Consider the following 19,166-nt stretch of genomic DNA (forward strand, 5'->3'; position numbering starts at 1 on the left):
ATTGCAGCCATGAAATTAAAAGACGCTTGCTCCTTGGAATAAAAGTTATGACCAACCTAGACAGCATATTCAAAAGCAGAGACATTACTTTGTCAACAAAGGTCTGTCTAGTCAAAGCTAGGGTTTTTTCATTGATCATGTATGGATGTGAGAGTTGGACTATAACGAAAGCTGCACGCCGAAGAATTGATGCTTTTGAACTGTGGTGTTGGAAAAGACTCTTGAGAGTCACTTGGACTGCAAGGAGATCCAACCTGTCCATCCTAAAGGAGATCAGTCTTGGTGTTCATTGGAAGGAGTGATGTTGAAGCTGAAACTCCAATACTTGGCCACCTGATGCACAGAGCTGACTCATTGGAAAAGACCCTGATGCTGGCAAAGATTGAGGGCAGGAGGAGAAGGGGATGACAGAGGATGAGATGGTTGGATGGCATCACCAACTCAATGGACATGGGTTTGGGTGGACTCCAGGAGTTGGTGATAGACAGGGAGGCCTGGTGTGCTGCGGTTCATGGGGTCGCAAAGAGTCAGACACGACTAAGCGACTGAACTGAACTGAACTGAACTACTGAGAATTGGCTCTTTGTTTAGAGGAGTACGTCTTTTTTTTTTTTTTTTAACCTTAACTCCACTGTTCTTACCTCATAAAGAAAACAGAAGAGTTCTTTGGATCTTGTAATTCTTGATAACATGTAGACACCATCATTCCCCAAACTTTCCATGCTTAGGATTCTCAAAGCATTGCATCCACTCTTCAGCTCTTGTCCTTCCCTGGTTTCGGTGAAGTGTGTATCCCCCCTCCTCCTATGAAAGCCAGCCTCTCACCTGGGCCCTGATACTGCCCTTTCATGTTTTCTCAGGAACTCTCACTGTTAAGTAGGAGTCCTTCGTCTCATGTATTTTCAACTTCCTTCCCCACGGCTAGATCCTTCCGATTATTAACTCAGGTTTATCCACTTTTAACAACAAAACAAAACTTCCCTCAGCCCACCAAATAATTCTTCTCTCTCTCCACCTTTTTGTAGCCAGACTTCTTAGAGGAATGATTGATGCTCATTTTCTCCATTTCCTCACCTCGTAGTCCTGTCTCAACTGCTCAAACAAAGGACTCTCCCTAAAGTCATGAATGACCTCCATGTAGCTAAATTCAGTCATACTTTTCAGTCTTCATCCTACTTGATCCTCTTTTTTACTTTGGCTTCCATCGTGCTAAACTACCCTGCTTTCTTCCCTTCTGGCTGTTGCTTCTCAGCCCTCTTTGACAGACTGTCCTTTCTCACTTGACCTTCTAGTACCAGAGTCTGGTGTAAGCACTAGAGAGTAGAAGGAGATGAGGGCAGGGAAGTTGAGATCATGCAGGTGCTTATTGGAACATATTAGAAATATTATTGTCAGTGCTAATCCTATACTTTTATATGTCTAAGTTCATAAAATACTCAATGATGGTGAGCTTTTTATTTGCATAACTTCTTTCTGTTACTATTAAGGAGCAACAAGCATCGAAAAGTATGATCTTCGTACAAATATGTGGACTCCTGTAGCAAATATGAATGGGCGGAGGCTGCAGTTCGGCGTTGCAGTGTTAGATGACAAACTGTACGTGGTTGGAGGAAGAGATGGACTGAAGACTTTGAATACTGTAGAATGCTACAACCCTAAAACAAAAACTTGGAGTGTGATGCCTCCTATGTCTACACATAGGCATGGCCTTGGTGAGATAACTGCAGATTTGTTCATACTTTCATGTATAGGCCTGTATGGCATTTTCACATTCTTTACCTGGCAGAAGATCAGCGTCGCAGCTGCTGAGCCAACAGCAGTCACCAGCATTCTCTCATGCTCCCTGTTATCTGAGAAGCAGAAGCAGAGAAAACAAGCATGTATATGTGCAGCCAGCACAAGTGAAAACATGAATATTTAAGAATTATGGTGTAGCACGATGGACTGACAAGCCACCATTTGACATGTGTGTTCTATGTTGACATTTAATGTTATCTAATTGAAATGCTTATTTAAAGATCTTTAGCATTATTTTTTTTTCATGTATATTCCTTTGTTTTTAAGCAGAAATGAATAAGATGCAGAAAAATTTTGAGGTAGCACAGAGAATGTCATGATAGAGACTCTTCATTCTTCAATTCAGTAATTCACTGAGCAAATATTGATTAGCATGTGCTGTGTGCCATGATCTCTGTTCTGTAGATATATAAAGATGAGGAAGACACTGTCTTTATCTTCAAGAAACTGATGACTCATTCTGAAATGGACAGAAGAGAATTTAGGGATCTTGTATCAGATGACTTCTCTTTTCTCATAGAAAAAAATGGAAAGAATTGTTTGCTGAGAGTGAAGAGGTGGATATATTATAAAATTAGATGGGGCTTGAAATGTATGTATATCACCCAGATTTTGCTGTATAACAAACCACTCCGAAACGCAGAAGCTTAAACCAAGGATTATTTATTTAGCTCATGAATCTGTGCATCAGCTGGGGAGTTCTTCTGGTCTGGGCTGACTTAGAAGATTTCAGCTGGGTTTTCTCATGAATCTGGAGTTGGCAGGCAGGCTAGTTGGTCATTGATCTAGAATGGCCTCACTCACATGTGTGGAACACTGGCTATCAGCCTAGGCAGCAGAGGCAATTGGGCCACATGCCTCTAGTCATTCAGGCTAGCCCAGTATTATTCTCATGGTGGGAGTTACAGGGTTTCAAAAGCAGCAATAGAAGGTAAGTCCCAATGCACAAACATTTTTCAAGCTGCTTCTTGCCTCATGTTTGGTAATATCCCATTGGCTAAAATAAGTCATGTGGGCAAGCCCTGATTCAAAAGGTAGAAAAACAGACTCCACTTCTTGATGGGAGGACCTACAGAATCCCATTGCAAATAGACATGTCTTCTGGGAGAGGGAGAATTTGTTACCATATTGTCAATTTATCAGAGTTTTGGAAAAGGCTTAAAGTAGTTGCAATAAAGAATTTGATAGGTTATTATAAAAGATGAATGAGTTATAGTGAAGAGATAGTTGAGTTTAGATAACATGGCTTTATACTATACCCAGTTTATTAATACTGAGCACCAGAGTAGAAATTGCCCAAAATGCCAGTGAAAATTGTCTAGGCATGAAGCTTGGTGTGGTAATGGGAACAGCAAAAGATCAGAGAGACAAGAGATTCCTCTAGTTGCAATTAGCTTTCAGTGAAAGATGATCTTCAGTTTCAAGTTAGATAAGGAAGTAAAACCAGAGAGTTGGGGCTAAGGTACTGAGAGAGGAGCTTAAAATTAACTACATGAAATTCAGCAAACAAAACAAATAGTAATCTTGAATCCATAAAATCAGCTATTCAGTTCAGTTCAGTTCAGTTGCTCAGTCATGTCCGACTCTTTGCAACCCCATGAATTGCAGCACGCCAGGCCTCCCTATCCATCACCAACTCCTGGAGTTCACCCAAACTCATGTCCATCGAGTTGGTGATGCCATCAAGCTATCTCATCCTCTGTCATCCCCTTCTCCTCCTGCCCCCAATCCCTCCCAGCATCAGAGTCTTTTCCAATGAGTCAACTCTTCACATAAGGTGGCCAAAGTATTGGAGTTTCAGCTTCAAAATCAGTCCTACCAATGAATACCCAGGACTTATCTCCTTTAGAATGGACTGGTTGGATCTCCTTGCAGTCCAAGGGACTCTCAAGAGTCTTCTCCAACACCACAGTTCAAAAGCAGCAATTCTTCGGTGCTCAGCTTTCTTTGCAGTCCAACTTTCACATCCATACATGACCACTGGAAAAATCATAGCCTTGACTAGACGGACCTTTGTTGGTAACTATTACATAGGCATAAAATGGGAAGATGTATCTTAAAAGCAGCCTGAACGAGGCTTTGTGTTTGTGTTGAGCATAAATTTGTGTTGAGCATAAAATCCAGGGTCAAAAATATGATTCAGCTGCAAACGTTCCTCTATTATGGGGAAAAGAAAGTCAATTCTAACTTAATGTAATTTCTTATAGTACATAGAATGGGAATGGCCATTATCTACCTATGTCTTATACAGATGAGATTGTGCATGGGATTCTATCATTAGTTCTAGGTACCATACAAAAGAGTTCATTGAACTGTAGCAAGTTCAAAGGAGAATGACCATATCATTCAAAGTGTCTTCTTTAAGCCTTTATTTCCATTTTATGTTGTTCAGAACAGCTTTGTTCTTACTAATTTACCTTATAATAAACGTTATAAACATTATTTAAAATAATGTTTGAACTTACAGAAGAAATCTTTACTTAAGTAAATTTTAAATTTAAATTACTTAATTACACTCACACACATGTAAAAATATAAAATTGTCTATGTTTTATGTATATTTGGAAATAGATAGGTAATCTCCTATAGCTAGTACTGGTAGGACACAAATGAGTAGGATGGTATGTTGATTTGGTTCCTGCATGGACGGTGACTATTTATGTCTTCTGGCTATGATTTCACAAAAATAGATGTCTTTGTATCACAATATGTGTATTTTGGCCTTCAGGTGATATGTATTTATATCTTACCTGACTATGGTCATGTCATACTCCTGCTGCTTTTGCTAAGTCACTTCCCAAAACCCTCCACTGGCTTTCCATCTCATTTAGAGTAGAATCCAAAGTCCTTACAATTGTCCCGACCACTACATGATCTGAGTCCACCCTTCCCCTCATCCACTACTCTCTCCCCCTTACTCACCAACTGGCCTCCTAGCTGTATATATCACAGACACACTATGCCTCAGGGCCTTTGTATATACTAGTCCTTTTATCTCACCTTCTCTTCCCCTAGATACCTTCAAGCCTGGTTTCCTAACTTCATTCACATTTCTGTTCAAACATCAGTCTATCCGAGAGGTCTCCCTGATCCTCTCTACCCTTTTCCTTTATTCCCAAGTAAAATATTAGATCCATCAGGGCAGAGCCCTTATCTGTTACGCCCCATTAGGTACCTGGCCCGTGGTAGAAGCTCAGTAGCTGTTGAATAAATGAACATATGAATCTGACTTGGTTCTCTTTTGATGAATCAGACCAATATATTGTGGTATCAAATCTAACATGCAGAATCTCATAATTTGAATTAAAGGAAGAAAGGAATAAAATTCCTGTTTTCAAATATATTGTAAATCCAAATTGTTGAAAAATATTCTAAATATGGCAAAATTGCACATATTGTATGCTTTTTAAATAACTTTCCCCTGTTGGGCCTCAAAATGCTGCCTCTAAACCTTTTAAGACCAGAATTACAGTGCTATTTCTCCCTCTTACCCACCCACCTATCTATCAAAAAGAGCTGTGTCCCTCATAACCAATGCCTTCGTCATAAATTTTTATCATCAATTTTTGTTCAGTTAAATTTGCTTCTTAAAGGTTCATTTTACTTATGTTTCAATGAACGATTTTTCAGTTTGCTTCTTTCCTGTCTCCCTGTAGGCGTGGCTGTACTGGAAGGTCCTATGTATGCAGTAGGAGGACATGATGGCTGGAGCTATCTGAATACAGTGGAAAGATGGGACCCTCAGGCTCGCCAGTGGAACTTTGTTGCTACCATGTCCACTCCCAGGAGCACAGTTGGTGTGGCTGTACTAAGTGGAAAGTAAGGATATATTTAAAGTTCCACTTAAATGTATCAAGCTATAGCATGTCCAACTTAAAAGATACATAGAAATCATGAGAGAAATACTTTGAATGATGTAAACAAACTTTTTAGTCTCTTTTTTATAATAGTTCTAAATATAAATAGCTCAACATTAATTAGGGTTTTATTTTAATGTACAGATATTATAAATTTCTAGTTATTTTAAGTAAAATAAATATTCAATATAGTGAAAATCTGGTGGTTTATATAACTTGAAAAGTTTTTTTTAATTATATAGTCTCGCTCGTATTTCTCTAAATAATTCCTTCCATCTCTGCTACTGATTTTTCCTTACTTAAATATATGTGTGTTTTAGTCACGCAGTTGTGTCTGACTCTTTGCAACCCCATGGACTGTAGACCGCCAGGCTCCTCTGTCCATGGAATTTTCCAGGCAGGGATATTGGAATGGGTTGCCATTTCCTTCTCCGGGGGATCTTCCCAACCCAGGGGACTGAACCCAGATCTCCTGCATTAGCAGGTGGAGTCTTTAGCAGTGAGCTGTAGGGGAAGCCTTTCCTTACTTAACACTTCTTTCTTATCTTGGTAAACTGCTGAATACTAGAATGCATTTAGAAAGACATGTTTCCTTGTTTCTTGTCTGCTCTAAATAAACATATTTGGATAGAGCCACAACTAATAGCTCTTAGTTACTCAAAGACTAAAACATATAGTATCTTTTCCAGGCCTTTCTTCCATAAAATGAAGACCTATATGGTTATTAAATAAAAGTTTTTTGTTACATAACTTTACTCATTTAAAATGCTTTATCATCATCTCCAGAAAGAAAAGAATAAAGGTTAAAATACAGAAACTTAAAATTATTTGTAGGATTGTTACTGATTATTAAAAGATTTAGATTTTATAGATGATAAAGTACAGGCAGATAGAGATTAAATAACTCGTCCAAAGTCACAGCTAGTAAGTGATAAGTGGTAGAACCAGGATTGAAACCCAGAGAGTCTGGCTCCAGAGTCCATTCTCTTAATGAGTATACTATACCACTTTTCACAAGGAAGACCCAGGAATTCACTGTGAAGACTGTGCACTACCTGAAAACCTATTAAACTGTGCATGTGTATATGTGTTTTTAGTTATTGAGATTTCTAGTTGTTGATTCCTTCTAACATTCTGTGATCTGTATTTATATAATTACTCTAACAAGTATTAGTTTAAGATGAGGACAGTTTACTGTTAAGGCAATAACATCAAAAAAAGTTTTTAACATAAAATTTTAACAGGTTGAAGTTTCAAATAAATTTCAAATTCCATGCTATTAATATATTTTAAGTTTAAAACAAGATACTGCTGCAACTATATTTTACTGTTTAGGATATGTTATCTTATTATTTAAGAACCAGTTTGAAACCTGGGTTTGATCCCTGGTCAGAAAGATCCCCTGGAGAAGGGAATGGCTACCCACTCCAGTATTCTTGCCTGGATTCCATGGGCAGAGGAGGCTGGCGGGCTACAGTGCATGGAGTCACAAAGAGTCAGACATTACTGAGCGACTAACACTTCACTTGAGTGGCACAGGTATTACAAATTATGAATTAAAATTATGAAATATTTCTTTTAAATATGTATATCTACCCAAATATAAATACTTAGAGTTTTAATGGGTAGAAATTTGATATAGGTCAAATGCTATTCTTTAAGAATTAAAAGATAGCTGAATATTAACTAAGGCATCCATAAATTCAAAATGTGTAAGCTTGTGTACGTGCAGTAAGCTGAATTTATCATTTTACAAAAAACTGATAGAAAAATATCTACAAAGAGTTTCCCAGGTGAATAGTAAGTTTAAGAAGACTTTGTGCTGAATAAAAAATATTTATATGTCCAAATATTTAAAATATTTTACATATTTTAAGATCAGAGTAAAAATATTTTTAATTAGGGCTTCCCTGGTGGCTCAGTGGTAAAGAATTCACCTACCTGCCAATGCTGGAGACTTGGGTTCTATCCCTGGGCTGGGAACATCCCGCATGCCATAAGGCAACTAAGCCCATGTGCCACAACTACTGAGGCTATGCTCTAGGGCCTGTGAGCGATAACTCCTGAGCCCACGTGCCGCCCCTGCTGAAGTCTGCACACCCTAGAGCTGTGCTCTGCAAGAGCAGCCACCGCAGTCAGCGGTACTCATGCCACAACTAGAGAGTAACCCCCGCTCACTGCAACTAGAGAAACGCTCACACACCAATGAAGACCTAGCACAAGCAAAAATAAATAAATAAAATTATCTTTTAAAATAATATTTTTATTAGTGCAGTAGTAATAATATAATTAATAATAATCTTAGTGCAGTGTATTGATTGATAATGAATTTCTATTGGTTTATTAGGCAACATTTAGAACATTAACATACCAATGAATATAAATATGGTATTTTAGTGTCCTAAACATTGTCTAGTAGATGAGTATATTTGAATCTATAGTTCTGTTCTCATATTTCACTATTACAAATACATCCCAGATGACTGTTGACTGTACAACTGCTCATTAATGTAACTGTTGTCCTGCTTCTCTTTCTTACTGAGTGACCACATGCAAGTTTCTTAATCTCCATGAATCCCAGTTTCTTTACCTGTGAAACAAGGATACAAATAGTTTGTCATAGGATCGCTGTAATGATTAAATTAATACATGTAGAGTGCCTCACCTGTGGTAGTGCTCAGAGGTTAGTTTCTTTTATTTATCACCAAGTCGTATCTTAGCGATTTAAGAAATGTCATAGTATATTTATATATCATCTTTTATCTGTTTTAAGACACACTTTAACATCTCTAAAATTGTGATGTATTCTACAATCAGTGGTAACTTGTCAGTTAGATGACAGCTGTGAAAAAGTTGTCTTTGCTCCCGTGAGTTTATGTGTTCTTTTTTATGTATGTACAGAATGATATGTAATATATACAAATATATGATATATACATGTGCCATTTAATAGGTGGCACATCTTCTTTCTTAATGGCACATAGATTGACAGTATTTCTTATAACTGATGACACCCTGAATTCAATGAAATACCATAAGAATAACCTCTTTCTTTGTCCTATGCATAATAATAGGACTGTCTCTTATTTACCATTCAATTTGTTCTTTTTATAGACTTTATGCAGTTGGTGGTCGTGATGGAAGTTCCTGTCTCAAGTCAGTAGAATGTTTTGATCCTCATACTAATAAGTGGACACTCTGTGCACAAATGTCAAAAAGGAGAGGGGGAGTAGGAGTCACTACCTGGAATGGATTGCTGTATGCCATCGGAGGACACGACGCACCTGCATCCAACTTGACTTCCAGGCTGTCAGACTGTGTGGAGAGGTATTTCCTGTGAAAGAAAACTAGGAATGAATAAACAAACCTAAGCCTCTGACACTTCCACACAAATTAATAACTCTTTTTTTTGGTTTGTTTTTATTTTTTTTAATTTTAATTGGAGGCTAATTACTTTACAATATTGTGGTGGTTCTCTTGCCTGGAAAATCCCATGGACGGAGGAGCCTGGTAAGCTGCAGTCCATGAGGTCGCTAAGAGTCGGACACAACTGAGTGACTTCACTTTCACTTTTCACTTTCATGCATTGGAGAAGGAAATGGCAACCCACTCCAGTGTTCTTGCCTGGAGAATCCCAGGGACGGGGGAGCCTGGCGGGCTGCCATCTATGGGGTCGCACAGAGTCGGACACGACTGAAGCGACTTAGCAGCAGCAGCAGCAGCATTGTGGTGGTTTTTGCCATACATTCACATGAATCAGCCATGGGTGTACATGTGTTCCCGATCCTGACCGTCCCTCCCACCTCCCTCCCCATCCCATCCCCCCCGGGTCATCCCAGTGCACCCTGAGCACCCTGCCTCATGCATCAAACCTGGACTGGTGATCTATTTCACATATGATAATATACATGTTTCAGTGCTATTCTCTCAAATCATCCCACCCTCACCTTCTCCAACTTGAGCACACACAAACAAGGCAGTTCATTATGAGCTCTGTAAATACTGGGTGGTTTGCTCAGGCCATCTCTTGATCTGTCTCCAGCAACCCCCTCAGAGTCTTCCCTCAGTGTTACCTTAGAATTGATTACATAATTCATTAATTGAATCCTATGACAAACATTTAGTGTGTACCTATTTTGTACTGGATATTGTACCTAATAAGAAAAGGAGTCTGATGAATTTTACAGAGAATGAATTAGGAGCTAGAAGCAAATAAGCAAAAAGGAAAGGGACATTTCTGACATGTTTTGATATCAAATGAAGAAGTATGAAATAGTAAACGAAAATAAAGGGCTAGTAAGACTTAAAACCTGAACAAGTTATCCATGTTCAAAACTCATATATGGGTCTAGGTAAAGAGCCTGACATCAACACAAGCTCTGGACAGTGGTTCAGGCCCCACCCTGCCCCATCTTCTGTGTGATCAGTGGGATGCAGAGAATTGAAGGGATTTAGGAAGTAGATTCTGGAGAAGGCAATGGCAAGCCACACCAGTACTCTTGCCTAGAAAATCTCATGGACGGAGGAACTTGGTAGGCTGCAGTCCATGGGGTCGCTACTAGTCGGACACAACTGAGCGACTTCACTTTCGCTCTTCACTTTCACGCATTGGAGAAGGAAATGGCAACCCACTCCAGTGTTCTTTCCTGGAGAATCCCAGGGACGGCAGAGCCTTTTGGGCTGCTGTCTATGGGGTTGCACAGAGTCGGACACGACTGACACGACTTAGCAGCAGCAGCAGCAGGAAGTAGATTGAGTAGGAGTGTGTATGAACACATCAGAAAGGTATACGTTTCAAAACTGGAAGGCAGAGTGAAGTAAGCCAGAAAGAAAAACACCAATACAGTATACTAACGCATATATATGGAATTTAGAAAGATGATAACAATAACCCTGTGTACGAGACAGCAAAAGAGACACTGATGTATAGAACAGTCTTATGGACTCTGTGGGAGAGGGAGAGGGTGGGAAGATTTGGAAGAATGGCATTGAAACATGTAAAATATCATGTATGAAACGAGTTGCCAGTCCAGGTTCGATGCACGATACTGGATGCTTGGGGCTGGTGCACTGGGATGACCCAGAGGGATGGTATGGGGAGGGAGGAGGGAGGAGGGTTCAGGATGGGGAACACATGTATACCTGTGGCGGATTCATTTTGATATTTGGCAAAAGTAATACAGTTATGTAAAGTTTAAAAATAAAATTAAAAAACAAAACAAAACAAAACAAAACTGGAAGGCAGCCACTGTCACTGGAGAACACAGAATGATAGAAGTGGCAGGAAAGTAGTAGGGGGAGGTCGGGGAAGATCTTGTAGAGTCTTGAAGCCCTGTTAATGATCTTGGATTTTAAAGAGCAATGAAAAGTTAACAAATATGTGTATGTGTGTGAATTATTTAATAAACTATAAATGACTAAAAGAAGGATAAAAAATGAAGGTTTGTTGATGACAGTGAGTGCCTTCTATAAAATAATAAGCAGAGTTGGTGTTTTTTGAGAAAGCAAGATAGTTAACACCTATGTTTCACCTGTGTCAGGAAGAAAATAATTCAGACTTTGCCTGCTGCATGTTAAAATCCAGGAAAGATATATGGAAGTGTTTAAACACTTTGTCCCATAAATTACAGGCCCACTATAGGACCGCATCCAGTGAAAAGCTGTTCATTACTACAAGAAGCATATATAAGTCATTTGGAAGCAATATAAGTCATCTTAGCATGGTGTATCTGCTCTTAGACAGTTTGGGAGCAGTTCTAGCTAACATACTTCATGAAAAGGACAAGAAACTCTAAAAATGAGCAGTTAACAGTGATTGAGGGGAATTCCCTGGTTGTCCAGTGGTTAGGACTCCAAGCTTCCATTGTAAGGGGTACAGGTTTCGATCCCAGCACCACCACCCCCCGCAAAAAAAAATATAAAAAGCAAAAAAACGCTGCAATTGAGGCTGTAAGTCTTCTTACATAGAGCACCCATCTTATGCAGAGCTTCATGAATTGATTTCTTCAGATTTGCAATATGCAATCTAAAACCCTAAAGCAGTTTTAAACATTCACATGAGCTCTTTTGAACTAGTTTAAATGTTACACATCTGTAAAATAATTCTGTTGTAATTTAGAAGTTTTCAGGAAAATACTGATTTTTTTCTCTAAAATGTGTTCAAATTTACTTTATGTAATAGATAATAAGACATAAAATAGGATTAAAGGACAGAAGGATTTTATGTAAAGTGTTGTGAGAATAATGTCAGCTCCATTTCTAAAATTTCCTTTCAGATATGATCCTAAAACAGATATGTGGACCGCAGTGGCTTCTATGAGCATCAGCAGAGATGCTGTGGGGGTCTGTTTACTTGGTGATAAATTATATGCTGTTGGAGGGTATGATGGACAGACTTATCTTAATACAGTGGAGGCTTATGATCCCCAGACAAATGAGTGGACCCAGGTATGGCATTTCATGTTTCATTATTACACTTACTGTATTTTTGTTAAAAACAATTCTTTTGGTAAAACAGACCCTAATTATGTCCAGTATCAAAATACATAGCATAAGCAAGATAAAGTCATCTCTTAATTAAATATAAGAAAACAGAGGGAGTGTTTAATTTTATAGTATAGTTAAAATTCAAAATTACCTTTAAAGTGTGAGTTAATAGTCAGAAATTATTAATTGGTTATTGTTGTTGTTATTACTGTTATTAGCTGCCACCATTTGCTTACTGAGAATTGATGAGATATTCTAGCATCAGTAGAGCAGATAGAACCACAAGAGGCTATAATAAAGGAGAGATTGTGGAAAATAAAAAAATTGAATCACTTTGCCATAGATGAGCAATAGTTTTTAAATACTCAAGCAACTGATATTTGGGAACAGAGGACATGGCAGCCCACTCTAATATTCTTGCTTGGAGAATCCCATGGACAGAGGAGCCTGGCAGGCTACAGTCCGTGGGGTCACAAAAGAGCTGGATATGACTTAGCAACTAAACAACAACAATAACAAATGTCTGGTTATAACCTAATAAAGATGGCAATCTTAATATTAACAAGTAAGAAACTTGACTTGGGAATCTTATTAACAGAAAAAAAAATCCATCTTTATCTATTTCTAAAAGAGTCTAGAGCTTCTGAGAATGATCTTTTGAGATCTTTGTTTCCATTATCACCCAGAACAGAACCATGAATTTTCTGCCTCTGGCACACAATTCAATATCTGGTACAGAAAAGGCACTTAGATCTTTAATTGAGCCAAGGTTTACCTTCCCAGGCAGTAAAGAATCTGCCTGCAATGCAGGAGGCCTGGGTTCAATCCCTGGGTCAGGAAAATCCCCTAGAGAAGGAAATGGCTACCCACTCCAGTATTCTTGCCTGGAGAATTCCATGGACAGAGGAGCCTGGTGAGCCACAGTCCATGGGGTCACAAAGTGTCAGACATGACTTAGCAACTAACACTTTCACTTTTACCTACATACAAGGAGTAGGGGTAAGTACTGTCAATATAACAGAATTTATGAGAAGCTCTGCTGTCATAGAACTTAATTACTTGGGTCAGTGAGATCTGCACGTGTAAAGGGAGGATCCACAGTGTGGAGCATGAAGTGTTGGTATGAAGTTGGTATGAAGTGTCGCATGGTCTAGGCAGTGAGCTGCATGGGAAATCAAAGAGAAGAGAGAAAATGGTTGTTGAGAGGGCTTCAGTGAGGAAGAAGTGGGATTTAGTGTAAGCCTTAATGAATTGATCAAATTAAGGAAATCATGTAAGAAAACATTAAATAAATGTCACTAAAGTGGAAATATGCAGGCTATCTTGAGGAAGTGGGGCTGGTTATAAGACTCCATGCTTGAGAAGAGTAGGAATTCTTGGAGAGGAAGGTTGGAATTAGGATGGAGGTCTGTAATGGTTAACCTAAAGAGTTTGGTAGTGAGAAGCCAGTGGAGACTTCTAACCAAGAGAGCAATGCAGTAATAGAAAATCCACATGTCAGAAGCTGGGGCCAAGGTAAATTGGGTTGGGGCAGGGTAAGTGAAGGCTGGGTGAAAGGACATTTAGAAGGTTGCTTCATTTATACGGAGAAGGCAGTGGCCCCCCACTCCAGTACTGTTGCCTGGAAAATCCCATGGACGGAGGAGCCTGGTAGGCTGCAGTCCATGAGATCGCTAGGAGTCGGACACGACTGAGCGACTTCCCTTTCACTTTTCACTTTCATGCATTGGAGAAGGAAATGGCAACCCACTCCAGTGTTCTTGCCTGGAGAATCCCAGGGACGGGGGAGCCTGGCGGGCTGCCGTCTATGGGGTCGCACAGAGTCAGACACGACTGAAGCGACTTAGCAGCAGCAGCAGGTTGTCTAGAGAGGTGCAGCTTCTGGAGAAAACAGCAAAAGAATGATCAGAGAGTATCTTAGTAGATAATGAAATAGAGCATTAAAAGAAAGGAGAGAAGATTTCAATAACATAAAAGAATGAAGATTTGTCATTCATGAAGTTGTCAGGACCTTTGAGAATGTGATAGAAGCAGAAGCCACCAGAAGATTAAAAGTAAATGTGGAAGCTAGAGGGGCATACAATTGTAAAATAATGATAATGATAGAGAGTTAACACTTAATACATTTTATGTACCTGGCTCTGTTCTAAGCAGTTCACATTAAAGAATCTTCCCAACAACTCTATGAGCTAAGTACTATTATCTCCTCACTATATTGGATGAGGTGTCTAAATAGCTGACTCAGTGTCACACAGCAGGTAAATGGTGGAGTTAAAATTTGAGCTTAGAATCTTTTTCACAATTAAAGATGAAGACAGAAGAGTTGACAGAAAGCAAAGTTGAAGGCATTTTTCTGAAAAGAAGGACAGAAAACAGAATTGAGGGCAAAGGCAGGAGGAAAGTTTTTATCCTCAGACTGGAGGAAAGGTTTTATCCTCCAAAACTGGAGGGGAAGATGAGAATATGAGGATTGAAAGATAGAAAGTATTTTCAGGTGAAGAGAATGGTAGGTAAAGAGACTTAGATTGTATAACCTTGTATTTCTTAAATAAGTGAGATCACTTGGTGAAGGGGAGAAGGCATAATTTGAGGACTTGAGTTAGAGCTACAGAATTTCATTAGAAACTACCATCAGCCTCCTACTGTGGCAGAAGAAGTTGTGAATGATAATTGAGGAACCCAAGGAGAGAGAGAAGACTCTCTTTTCCTGAAATGTATTTCATTTAAGCCCTTAGGCCAGTTATAAGGAAATCTATTTCAAACTTGCTATTACAGATAATTAATACTTTATGCTGAATCACTAGAATTCATAATCTGTGACCACACAGCCCTTTGCTTTACATGCCATCTCCATTACTTTTTAAAATTTTTTTATTGAAGTACAATTAGTATACAATATTATATGTTACAAGTATACAATATAGTGATTCACAGTTTAAAGATTATACTCCATTTATCCATACTATAAAATATTGACTGTATTCCCTGTGTTGTACAGTGTGTCTTTGTGGCTTATTTTATACATGTGTTTGCTCAGTCGTGTCTGACTCTGTTATCCCATGGATTGTAGCCCGCCAGATTCCTCTGTCCATGGAGTTTTCCAGGCAAAAGTACTGGAGTGGGTTGCCATTTCCTCCTCCAGGGGATCCCACCCAGGGATCAGTCAAACCCACTTCTCTTGGGTCTTCTGCACTGGCAGGCAGAATCTTTACCACTGTGCCACCTGGGAAGCCCCGTTTTATACGCAGTTGTTTGTAACTCTTAATTCTCTACCTCTGTTTTGCCCCTCCACTCTCTCCAGTGGTAACCACTAGTTCTCTAGACCCATGAGTCGGTTTTGTTGTTGTTGTTGTTGTTGTTATATTCACTGGTTTGTTGCATTATTTAGATTCCACATATAAGTGATTTTTAAAGCTCCCAAATGTGAACTTATAACCATAATATCTGAAAAATAAATGTTTTCCATTCAATGGTCCTGCAAATGGACAGGAGGACATTTATTTGCATAGGAAATGAAATATGATTATGAAGTCTTAAGCTACCACTCACCCCACTACCAGCATTGACCCAAAACAGGTGACCACATTGCGTTTAGTAAATTCTCAAAGCTAAACTTTCTAGCTGGTTATCATGACAACATCAACTATTCACAGGGTAGAGACAGTGTCTTGAGTGTTTTGAGAAAAACAACTAATTACAGACATTGTGATTTAAATGACTTGGAGGTTACTTCTAGAATACTGTAAGTAAATATGGTTTTAAAATAGGTTATTTAATCAAAAAGATGTAACAGTGATGAAAACAACTGATTCAGGTGGAGAACAACCATGAATTCACTCACGTTGAAGTCAGGTGTATCCTTAATTGGTCAGGAGAGGAGAGTCAAAATGACTAGAAGGTCATTTTGATATCATGTACAGGTGGCACAGTGGTACCAAGCAGGAGACCTGGGTTACCATCCCCAGATCGGGAAGATCTCCTGGAGAAGGGAATTGCAACCCATTCAACTGTTCCTCCCAGGATAATCCTAAAGACAGAGGAACCTGGCAGGCTCTGATGTTGCAAAGAGATATGACTGAGAGACTAACCCCCACCACCATTTGACAAAAACACTTTATGACATATCTGTACATGCATAGGTACAAAACAAAACCCTTTCCAAATGCTTAATGTTTTAATTCTCTTAGCTCAAATGCATAGATTCTTACTGGGCTCAAAGTAGTCTTTCTTTTAAAACTATTCTTGTCTACACTTATCTCCACTATGAATTACCCCAGTGTCGAGAGTACTTTTGGAGGAAAAAAAAAGACAATAAGTGAAATATTTAAGAATTGTTGCTTATTCATAAGATTATACTTTCTCCCAAGTGGCTCATATTTCTGTCTCACTGTTCTCACGGTTGTAGAGTTTATTCACCAGGTTTGTTTTCACTCCCAAGAAGCTGGGTGGGTGATATGTGTTATTTATTTACTCTGCTAACAAGTAGTAGAATGAGTTTAGACTTTGCAGCCATGCTGAGAAGGTCATCAGTAACTGTGAGGTCAGTGGTTCCTCCAGAGTAAGCAGATCCCAGGCAGCAGTGTATTTTGTGTACTCTCTGAGACAGCAGTCACGGCAGCTCTGGATAATACTTGGTATTTTCTGCATGTTGGTCACAAAGTTACTTTAAGTGTTCAGCCTTGTCTCACATCCATATTGTACATAATTTTGGCCAAAATAGTGTTTCACATAGAACAGCTCCTGATCTGTCTTTAAAAGTCATCTTTAAAGAGAAGTGAATGCTACATTATGTTATATACCCAAAACAATTTAGTCCCTGAAGCTTTGGCATCAGGAAAGAGGATCTCGTTTAAGAGCCAGCAGAAGAGCTCGGACAGTAGGGTTTGGGCAGCAGCTCTTTGGCAACCACTGTGAGCAAACTGTTTCAATATTTCATTGACTGTTGTAGTATTATCAACATTTTTACCCACAATCCCAACACAAGTCTTTTTGATTTTTTGTTTGTTTTTTTAGGTTGCTCCACTGTGCCTTGGAAGAGCTGGAGCTTGCGTTGTGACTGTGAAACTATAACTTAGTGCTTGTTTTTCTAAATGAAGATATCTTCTTCCTTTATGAATTTAGTATAATTATTCTACTATCAATGAATATGTTTTTAGTAAATTTGCAACGCCACATTCCTGGGCACAAAGTGCCTGATCTCTAAATGAAGATGTTAAAACACGGAAGGAAAGAGCAGAACCAGGATTAAAAACTTTGACTTCTTAGGAGATTAAAACTGCATCTGGTGGATTGTGAATGTATGTTCCTGATATATAGAATATGACGACAAATGCACTGCTCCTAACACAACCCAGGGTTAATTGGGAATTTCATTTCTTTTAATAATCAAAAACATTTTACTGAATACTATTATCCGGATTCCTTTTATTATAGTGCAAATACATCTGATAAAACTTCTAATGTATTGCTTTGTAACTTGATCATACATGAGTTGTAGTAATTTTTATTCATTTGTTTGCTTAACCACAACCACTATTTTAATGATATACTAAAGACTATGCATTTAGGTCTTTTCAGGAATAGCTGAATTTTCTGTGCTTTGGTTGTAGAGTTTTATTTCTAAAATTTTTAAGTGAATCAATTTAATGAACATTAAAGAGTTAGAACAATGACCAAATAAAAGCTTGTTTTGATCTTTGGGATCTATTTAAATATTCATTCCATCTAGATTCATCAAGAACTCCATATTATGATATTCTTCCTTTGGAACTGAAACAAAGTGTTTTACATTAAATTCAAGATATGCAGATTTTGTGGAGAAAATAAATGCTATATACCCTCTAATGTTCTTTCACCTAAGTAGCATTTAATTATATGGATTTGTTTTCTTTTATATTATTAAAAATGTTTTGATTTTGTCTTTTTATATCAAAGAACTGTTTGGATATTCTTATGTTCTCAAGTCTGTGTTTGCCTCTCCTGCCTTGTTTCTTATCTTTTGCCAGAATTAGTAATCCTTTGTGCATCTTTGTAATCAAACAGTTTGGAGGGGATGGGCTTACTGAATGTTTGGCAAATGAGTTTAAAGTGTTTATTACCCAAAATTTTGTACATTTGTAAACTCTTAATTACACATGTGAATATTAATACTGTCAGTGAATTATTTATTGTTTGCACAAGTGTACTGGGCAGTATTATTTTATGATAAATTCTTTAGGGTATAAGTCATTAACTTATATCTTAATATAAAAAGAATATAAACTAAATTCTCACCTTTTAAAAGTTCATATTGTGGTTAATGTGTTTTTACATTCTGTATCAGTGTAGCCTTTATTTTGGTTGCTTCCTTTAAAAATTGAGCTTTTTTTTTTTTTTGAGCTGATTTTGAATACTCATGAAATTTTTTTTTTGAAGTCAACAAACCTAGGACTTCTATTCTCAAAGGAAATTCCATGGGCATTTTACTGGTGTGGGTACTAAGAAAATAGCAGTGATCATGACAAATATATTATTATTTCATATATCCATTGTAGCGTGTATATGAATTCAGATATTTTCCTCACAAGGTGGGGTCAGCTATAGAGTATATTTATTTAGGGTAAGAGAGAGAAGAGGAAAAAGGTATAAGAAACAAAACAAAAATTTCAAAAGTAGAAATGTGTTAGTACATCATCCCTTCATGTGGAGGCTTAGGCCTGGATTTGAAAGAAAAGTGCTTATCCTTTTGTTTACTTCTCATCTCCATTCATCATTCACTGTCTCCTTCCCTGTGTCTGCAGTGGAGTCAGACTCACCTTAAAGGTAAGGAACTGATTCTTGTCCCTGAGGATCTTCCTTTCCTTTATGGGATTCATTAGAACAGTACCTTTGATTTTCTGTCCCCCTGGAGGGCCTTTCTAATGGAGTTTTGTAGTCTATAGGACCTGCTCTCCTGGATACAAATGAAGAAAACTTATTTCTTTTCTAGTGACAGAGCATTTGCCAAAATATTTATTCTTCTCTTAGACTGGGATCTTGTAAATCTAG

At 38.2% G+C, this 19,166-nt stretch overlaps 1 protein-coding gene across 10 annotated transcripts in view; it reads left to right on the plus strand.

The window, feature by feature from the left end:
• KLHL5 (kelch like family member 5) overlaps nt 1-18,287 on the plus strand; it is a 95,320-nt gene extending 77,033 nt beyond the window's left edge. For all 10 annotated transcript variants that reach the window (XM_055588281.1, XM_055588285.1, XM_055588287.1 and 7 more), the window contains 5 exons: nt 1,488-1,712; nt 5,454-5,616; nt 8,769-8,981; nt 11,930-12,101; nt 17,154-18,287. In XM_055588281.1, coding sequence (XP_055444256.1) covers nt 1,488-1,712; nt 5,454-5,616; nt 8,769-8,981; nt 11,930-12,101; nt 17,154-17,210 — 830 coding nt within the window. In that variant the 3' untranslated portion in view covers nt 17,211-18,287. The remainder of the gene's footprint in view (nt 1-1,487; nt 1,713-5,453; nt 5,617-8,768; nt 8,982-11,929; nt 12,102-17,153) is intronic.
• The last annotated feature ends 879 nt before the right edge of the window (nt 18,288-19,166 follow it).

This window comes from Bubalus kerabau, chromosome 7 (genome assembly GCF_029407905.1).
Source record: "Bubalus kerabau isolate K-KA32 ecotype Philippines breed swamp buffalo chromosome 7, PCC_UOA_SB_1v2, whole genome shotgun sequence".
NCBI lineage: Eukaryota > Metazoa > Chordata > Mammalia > Artiodactyla > Bovidae > Bubalus > Bubalus kerabau.